This window comes from Tarenaya hassleriana, unplaced genomic scaffold (genome assembly GCF_000463585.1).
Source record: "Tarenaya hassleriana unplaced genomic scaffold, ASM46358v1 Cleome45, whole genome shotgun sequence".
In the NCBI taxonomy this organism is placed as follows: domain Eukaryota; kingdom Viridiplantae; phylum Streptophyta; class Magnoliopsida; order Brassicales; family Cleomaceae; genus Tarenaya; species Tarenaya hassleriana.
In genome coordinates this window covers 155398-163636 of record NW_010967219.1, presented here as the reverse complement: position 1 = coordinate 163636, position 8239 = coordinate 155398, and the positions used below count along the sequence as shown (strand labels likewise).

The 8239-nt window shown below is 36.7% G+C and overlaps 3 protein-coding genes across 3 annotated transcripts in view; 2 read left to right on the top strand and 1 right to left on the bottom strand.

Moving 5' to 3' along the window:
• Positions 1 to 1318, top strand: part of LOC104825369 (coatomer subunit beta-1-like) — a 5536-nt gene extending 4218 nt beyond the window's left edge. Inside the window, exons 4-5 of the mRNA XM_010557694.2 lie at positions 599 to 684; positions 782 to 1318. Of these exons, the coding sequence (XP_010555996.1) occupies positions 599 to 684; positions 782 to 986 (291 nt within the window). The 3' untranslated portion in view covers positions 987 to 1318. The remainder of the gene's footprint in view (positions 1 to 598; positions 685 to 781) is intronic.
• Positions 1319 to 2437: 1119 nt separating this feature from the next.
• LOC109117170 lies at positions 2438 to 4793 on the top strand. Its single transcript, XM_019203954.1, has 4 exons — positions 2438 to 3097; positions 3168 to 3335; positions 3429 to 3924; positions 4177 to 4793. Exons 1-4 carry the CDS (start codon positions 2438 to 2440, stop codon positions 4791 to 4793), a joined length of 1941 nt encoding a protein of 646 aa, XP_019059499.1.
• A 1305-nt stretch (positions 4794 to 6098) lies between these two features.
• Positions 6099 to 7381, bottom strand: LOC109117169. The gene is made up of 2 exons (XM_019203953.1): positions 6951 to 7381; positions 6099 to 6867 (listed from the first exon to the last, which is right to left on the bottom strand). The coding sequence occupies exons 1-2, from the start codon at positions 7379 to 7381 to the stop codon at positions 6099 to 6101; spliced, it is 1200 nt and encodes a 399-aa protein (XP_019059498.1).
• Between the last annotated feature and the right edge of the window lie 858 nt (positions 7382 to 8239).

Genomic DNA, 8239 nt, shown 5'->3' with positions numbered 1-8239 from the left:
CCCCCCCCCCCCCCGAAATTCAGTACCTGACCCGATCCGTCGGATGTTTACTCGAATTTTTGGTACTCGGTTATTATATGAGATGAGATCGATTTTGGTCATGAGGGAACCTTGAAAATCGGGTTTGGATAATTGATCCAAAACAGGTATTATCTGTGGGTACCCGAATGAAGAGTAAACTTGTCTGGTTTTAAATAGATTACATATAAATCTGGGTTTTTGAACTGAAATCTCTCAAAATTTATGAGTACGAACCCGAACTAATCCCTAGTATATATAATCATATAGATTTTGAAAAAAATTAAAAATTTTTGTATTTGGACTTCGGGTTTAGGTGTCCACGGATACTCGAAAATTCTCTTGGTTACCCGTTACCCGATCTTCAGATACCCAACAAAATCGGGTCCGGTATCGAGTAATATCTCGTGAGATCCAATATGATCGGGTTTGGGTATAGGTAAGGGTAAGCCAAAACTCTCGGGTTTCAGACCCGCACCCACCCTTAATTCATTCCCCCAACTTTTTCCTTCCTTCTTAGCTTTCTTCTTAGGATCTCTGTAGTAATCTGATTTCGTCGTCGTTGTTGTGTTTACGTCAGGTTGCTGTGAACACAATGATCCAAGACGAGAAAGAATTCCTCGATCACATCGTTAAATCGACGAACATGGAATGCCTCACCGCAACGTAAGATAATCTGATCTCTACCTGAAACCGTGCAATCATCGTTCGACTTGCCATTCATCCTTCACCGTATTAATATTATCGTTGCTTTGCTTCTCAGGTCCGCGTTAGAAGGCTCTTGCGGGTTCCTAGCTGCAAACTTATACGCGAAGAGCGTGTTTGGGGAGGATGCATTGGTGAACATAAGCATCGAGAAACAATGTGATGGAAAGCTCGGCGGTTACATAAGGATAAGGAGCAAGACGCAAGGCATTGCACTTAGTCTCGGCGACAAGATCACCCTGAAACAAAAGGGTAGTAGCTGATCCTCTTTGAGTACAGGTATTACTCATATTACATCTTTACTGTAAGAGAAAACTGCCTTACCAATGGTGTACGTATACAAGGGTAATTTGGTAAATCTGTTCCTTTGAATCTATCCAAGTACTCTCTGCCTGTTTCTTTCTCATTTTTTTTTTTAAATTGAGATCCATTTTATGATTTCAATCTTGGTGATGTTTCTGGGTTTAGGGGAATGTGTTTTTGTTTTATGGTCGCAAAATGTAGAATTTGGTCGGTTCAAGTGTTAAACCGATCTAAAAATGATTCTATTGTCTGATAAGTGGTTCTGATTTTAGCATCTCATTGTTTGGGTTTTGATATTTTGTCAAAGGTTTTCAACCCTTTCAGATCGGCCTTTTTTCTCAAATACACTATCTGCGTCGCAGTAATTTCAGGGGTACACCTGAAAAATATAAACAATTAACAAATGACTTCTCTACCCTTAAAAAAACTGGAAATGACCCTAAACCCCTTAATGAAAAAACGTGTGTGCACGTGTAATACTTACAGAAAAGAGAGGGGGGAAATCTGTCGATAAAGATGGTAAAAAAGGGGGAAATCTGGAAAAAAAAAACCTAGCTTTTTACCGTCACAGAAAAGAGAGAGAGACGCAGAAGGCGACTCAACCGGAAATCGAGCGACTCGCCGGAAATCTTGCAATCCCGTCAGAAATCGAGCAACCCAGTCAGGAATCAAGCAACCCAGTCGCTTCTTCTCACTCGATTGAAACCGAAGAAGAAGATGTTGCTTTTTCTGACGAAGGGTGTCATCTTTTCAACCGTCTGAAATCGGTAAATTCGGGAGGTTCAACTGAAAGTGAAACCGATAATCGAAGGAAGGAAGACAAGAACGAAGGAACGCAAGGTATCTGGACCGAAGACGAACGAAGGAAATGGAGTCTCGGTCGTCGAGTGAGGGAGATTGTTCTACTGGCGCAGATGCTTCTCCTGAAAAATCAACGAAAGCTTCTCCTGAAACACATGTAAGATATTTCGATTTGAGTTTGAATTTAAGTTAAATTTGTATAAAAATTAGGTTTAAGTTTTCATTTTAAAAAAAAAATTATCTGAATGAAATACAAAGCGCGAAATCAACTCTCATTCAAATATTTAGAAGATTAAAACATAAAATTTGAATAGTCTTTGATACGAAGTAGTAAATAAAAAATCATTCAGATTGTAATTTAATTAGATTTTGCGAATTGGCTGATACGAAGTAGTAAATAAGTAATAGTAGTGAGTTCAGTTTTCTTTCGAGTTATGATTTTTTGTTGTAATTACATTGTAACTTAAAATTTGGGAAGTGTCTGATACTAAGTAGCTAATACATAATGGTAGTGAATAAGTTACGAAATCTGTTATATATTTAATGAATATGTGTGTTATTGCAGATGTATGATATACCGAAAACAGAATTCTATTATGAATTCGATGACATGAACAAGATTGCGGTGAAGTTGTCATCAAAATGTTTTCATATAGAAGCAGTGGAATATTTGGAGAAGTATTTGACTGAGGAGGAAATGAGGTATTTCACGGAAGAATCGCCATTTAGGCACATATTTCACATGAAGAAGAAGCAGTCGCTGAAAATGAGCTTAATGGTTGCACTCATTAATCGGGTAGTGAAGACGAAGAAAGATGATGAGTTATGGTTCGTCATTAACGGCTGTCCTATTAGATACTCGTTGTGGGAGCATGCTCTTCTCAGCGGCCTAAAGTGCTCTCCATTACCAGAAAATTTGGAGGAATATGGAGGGATTGATTTCTATAGAAAATATTTTGGTCAAGACAGCTTTGAGAAGGTTACGAAAGGAGATGTGATGGATAAATTTGGGCAATTGACAAAAGATGACAAGGAAGACGGATTGAAGATGGCGTATCTCTTGCTTCTTAGCTATGTGATTGGACATCAACATTCAGAATACGTCAATCCGTTGTTGTTGAGGATTGTTAATAGCGTCGAGGATTGTGAACAATTCCCTTGGGGAACGTTCACCTTCAAATCTGTTCATGGATTTATTCTAAATTATTTGAACAAGCATCGGAAACCAGTCAATCAATGGAACTTACCAGGATTTATAATTCCACTCACGGTAAGTCGTTTAAATTAACACAAAGTTGTTGAAGAATCTGATTATTAATAATTTGTGGTTGATTTTGCAGATGTTGCCGTTCGAATGTATTCCTAAACTTCGTTCTGGTGGATGGTATAACATAGTGAGACCGGAAGGTAATGTGACAGAAACATGCCCTCGGATGTGTAAGAGATGTTTCATCCCGAAAAAAAAATACGGTATCAAACAAGGATTAACAAGGATCGGCAGGACACAGGTTTGTTTCTACTATGGGTTGTAAAGTGTTAGCGATGTTAAAAAGGTATAGGCTTTTAAACTGGAATTAAGTTTGAACAATTTCTTTTTTCAGGATATTGCGAGCATTCTGTTCCCAGAACATGGTGAAGCATCTTTGCTTGATGGTTTGGAAATCAAAGATAATTTTGATGAGGTGGTTGATAGTTGGATTGCTCATTTGATTGAGGATCCAAAATCTGTGAAATGGAAGGATATACTCGAGGCTGATGTGAAATCTCGAGTTGAAGTACCAATGATGCTTCAGCAAAAAAAGAGGAAACTACCTGCTTCACCTCGGAAGTGGGATAAAAAGAGAGGAAAAACTGATAAAGGGAAAAAACCAGTAACCGATAATGATGTAGAAGAAGAAGAAGAAGAAGAAGGAGAAGAAGAAGAAGAAGTCTGTAGTCGAGATTTGAACAAATTGAGGGCTGAAGTGAGACAACTGAAAGGAAAGATTCAGTTTTTGGGTCAAAAATTGGTTGAGACTGAAACCAACTTGCAGAAAGCGATTGAAGACCAAGGTGAATATATGAAGAAATTGATTATTGCTGGTATGATCGCAGCAGGTAAGTACGACTCGCCCTTTGAAGCTGAAGCTAGAATGGACTTATTGATGAAGAAGATGAATGATAACTTGTCAATGAATGAAAAGGGCGAGACTTCCGCCAGATATAAGATGACTCCTGAGGATCCAATTGAGGTTATGGTTGATCTATCGGAAAGAAATGAAGTTGTCTTTGATATACCGAGAAGAACTGAAGATGCAGAAGAAGATAAAAGAGAAGATGAAGGAGAAGAAGAAAAAGATACGAAAACAGATGAAGAAGAAGGTGTTGAAGAATCTGCTGGAGAAGTTGAAGAAGAAGGTGGAGAATCTGGAGAAGGAGATGAAAAAGGTGCTGATATATCTGAAAAAGAAGTTGAACAGGAAGTTGATAAAGGAGATACCGATAAAGTTGAAGAAGGTGATGAGGAATCTGAAGAAACTGAAGAAGAAGTTGGCGGAGAATCTGAAGAAGGAAAGGAAAAATGTGATGAAGAAGCTGAAGAAGGAAATGAAAAATGCGATGAAGATGCTGAAGAAGGAGAGCCCGAGAAAGAAGCAGAAGAAGGAGAGCCCGAGAAAGAAGTAGAAGAAGGAGAGCCCGAGAAAGAAGACCAAGGACAACCCGAGAAAGAAGAAGAAGAAGGAGAGGCCGAGAAAGAAGATCAAGGAGAGCCCGAGAAAGAAGACCAAGGAGAGCCCGAGAAAGAAGACCAAGAGATTAGAGTTGTTGGAAGAAACCCAAGCGAGAGAATTAAAAGGGCAAAAAAAATATCAGGTAAAACATTGAGTCCATGGGCGGATACTTTGACGTCTATCAATTCGAAGGGTGGAATCGTTAGAGGTCGAGAAAGAGGTAGAAGAGGTAGAGGTCGTGGACAAAAATCATGAGTTTGGTTTGAGGAAATATGACTTGAACTTGGTTTTATCACATGACTTGGACTTGGTTTTATCACATGACTTGGACTTGGTTTTATCATATTATGGTATTTTCTATTTGAAGACATTATGTTGTTTTATGTTATGTTTTAGGTAAGTAAGACATTACGTTATTTTGGTATTTTGTATTATGTCTAACATTATGTTATTTTGGTATTTTGTATTATGTATAATGTTATGGTATTTTGTATTACTTGAAGACAGGTTGATTTGGTTAATTTGGAAATCGTAATTTATGAAAAACGTCTGTTGCGATTTATTAAAAAGTAAGTCGTAATAGAGTAGTTGTTTTTTTTCAAAAAATAAGTCGCAATATTAAAAATTAAATCGCAATATGAAAATGTAAGTCGCAATCTTAAAAAGTAAGTGGCAACAAAAAAGTAAGTCGCAATATGAAAAAGTAAGTCGTTATTGATGGAAGAAAAGTCAAAGTAATCATCTGACACGTGGATCCATGCTAAAAATTTCTATTGCGAAAATATATGTAACTGTAACTTAAATACGACTTACAGTAGTCGTATTAATATATATACTTGTAAATTTTACTAAATTTTTGGTCGATAAATGACGAAAACATACCAAATAAGTGTTTTAAAATGTTTTATAGGTACAAATTAAGAAAATAAAGATTTTTAAATTTTTTGTCATGTAAATTAGAAAACACTCCTATATGTGTAAGAAAGATTATGATGTGGTTTGATCCAAAGTTGATGATTTTACATAAAAAAATTTGTATTTGATTGTAAACTCAATTTTTCCACTTAAAAAGACAATATTAAGTTCATACATATGAATTGTAAATTAAAACTCGTTTTATTTAACCTTTTTTTGGACATTATCATCGAATTTCAAAAATCGTAATGTATCCGCATTTAAGTTGCAAAATATTAGTTTTGGTTTATAATAAGACAAAAACTTACTTTTTTGACATGTCAGATTTTGGTTTTTCTAAATTATTTTTTTACTTGCTTTTCTGATTGTGGTCAAAACGAAACTTGTTGTTGATCATTTTTACTTTTTTTCACATGTTGCTTTTTTACAAATAAAGAACACACGTTGCTTTTTTCACATGTTGCTTTTTTACAAATAAAGAACACACGTTGTTGATTATAAAACTTACTTTTTTATAAATAAATTTCTAAGATTTTTTTTTCAAGTCCAAAAGGTCGCAACATAGTTACGATTCAGTAGTTCACAAAAAGTCGTTACAGTTATCAGATGAAATATACATACATCAGTTTACATTTCATCTCCTAACTATATCTCCATTGCTTTTCCCGTCTTCTTCCTTTTGTTTGACTGTGTCCCATTTGAGTCATCTGAATCACATGGAGTCATCCTTGATCTTCTTTTCTTTCGCCGTTTTTCTCCGGCACTTTTGATTCGACTCGTTATCGGTCGACCAACACCTCGTTGTCTTAAAATAGGAGGATCCACTTTCATCTCCGCTACATGCTCAAGGATATTCCAGTGAGAAATATCAGATACTGGATATATGCTATCAACATACGCCCATTCCCATGTTGCCCTTGTATAGTATGGTGAACAATAGTCAAATAACTTGTCTTTTTCACCATGTTCATGCACAGCTTTTATTGCATGAGAACATGGATATTTATCAACATCCCACTCTCTGCAATCGCAAGACTTCTTTTGTAGATCAACGAAATATGTTTTCCCACTATCATCAGTGACTTCGTATTCTTTCCAATTGCGATTTATCTCTCGAATAGTAAATACCTTGGAAGATCTATACCGCTTATGCAATTCTTTCTCCACATATGGTGTTAGTTGTTGTGTACTTGAAAATGCGCGTGTCCTGCGTTTACACCACCATTCCACTGTTTTATCCACAATCACGTCAATCAAACCGAGCAAAGGTAACGTTCTCGCCTTCCTCAATACAGAATTGATTGTCTCCGCACCATTAGTTGTCAATAGGTTGTATCTTTCTCCCGGAAAATAACATCTTGCCCATTTAACAGGTTCAACACTCTTCTTCAAATATTCAGCAACTTTCGGAAACCTGTACATAAAAACATTCAAAAGCTGTTCAAAAATTTATATCAGTCGTAATCCAACAATATTTACACTGCAATCAAGTCGCACCTGTCGCAGAATTCACCCCACAGAATGGTGAACTCTTTTTCTATGTAACTCTCAGCACATTTATAGAACATCCCAGCAACACTATCTCCATTTTTGTTCCTTTTACCTCGTACTCCTTTGTTCACTAGTGTCTTGATGTTTTGGGAGATGTGATATGCACAATATGCATGTTTAGCTCTTTTGTACACATCACGAACAACATTTGATATGCTTTGATGTCGATCGGAGATCACAACCATGTCATTGCTATCAGGAATCACTTCTACCAATTTTTTCATAAACCAATTCCATGAAGCATCATTTTCTGTATCAACTATCCCCCAAGCTAGAGGATACAGATTTCGGTTACCGTCTTGGGCTGTGGCGACAATCAAGAATCCTTTGTATGATGTTTTAAGAGATGTCGCGTCTACGGCGATCACTTTCCGCATTGCACACCACCCTTTGATACAAACACCCAAAGCAAAAAAAGCATACTTAAAAGTTTTCCCGTCATCTTCCAATTGTATATCCGCTATCGTACCTTCATTTTTTTCCTTCAACATATGAAAATAACTAGGAAGCCTATTATAATTCTCCACCGGATTTCCCCAAACAGCATTTTGAGCTCGTTGTCTCCCTCTCCATGCCGTAATATAAGTCATCTTGCATTTATAAGCTTTACTTACCAAAGACATTATTCTTTTCACTCTTGGAAGATCAACTTGACCCGCATAATGCCTTTTCAGATACGCTACAACCATCTCTACACTTCCTTCCTTTGTTTTCCTTTCTTTTTCTTCTGATTGTAGCACCGGTGAACATGTATGAATATTCACATGCTTCGTAACCATAAAATTCTCAGATTTCTTTTTAACCACTGCTCGCACCTTCCACATACAACCTTTTCTTCGGAATCGACATCTTGCTTCCCATAAATGTGGTTCTGACTTATATACGTAATATCCAAAACATGCATCATGTGAAGTTTTCATTACCTTCATTTTTAAGTCATCCTTATTCACAAACTCTTTACCCACGGTAAAACCCAATCTATCTTCGAATGAGAAACCTTCGTTGCCTTTTGCATGCCTTTGGCAATCATTCCCAGTCGTATCTTCAACTGCAATATCACCAGTTGCAATAATCAATTCATTACCAAACTGAGTCGTATCTTCAACTGCAATATCACCAGTTGCAATAATCAATTCATTACCAAACTGAATCGTATCTTCAACTGCAATATCACCAGTTGCAATAATCAATTCATTACCAAACTGAATCGTATCTTCAACTGCAATATCACCAGT

What these genes read in the sequence shown, in the direction of transcription:
- LOC109117169 (XM_019203953.1), bottom strand. Translation starts at nt 7,381, where the DNA reads ATGCGGAAAGTGATCGCCGTAGACGCGACATCTCTTAAAACATCATAC. An exon ending in TGGGGTGAATTCTGCGACAG is followed by an intron (nt 6,868 to 6,950) that starts GTGCGACTTGAT and finishes TTTTATGTACAG; the next exon opens with GTTTCCGAAAGTTGCTGAAT.
- LOC109117170 (XM_019203954.1), top strand. Translation starts at nt 2,438, where the DNA reads ATGAACAAGATTGCGGTGAAGTTGTCATCAAAATGTTTTCATATAGAA. An exon ending in CAAGGATCGGCAGGACACAG is followed by an intron (nt 3,336 to 3,428) that starts GTTTGTTTCTAC and finishes TTCTTTTTTCAG; the next exon opens with GATATTGCGAGCATTCTGTT. An exon ending in TGCTGGTATGATCGCAGCAG is followed by an intron (nt 3,925 to 4,176) that starts GTAAGTACGACT and finishes ATACGAAAACAG; the next exon opens with ATGAAGAAGAAGGTGTTGAA.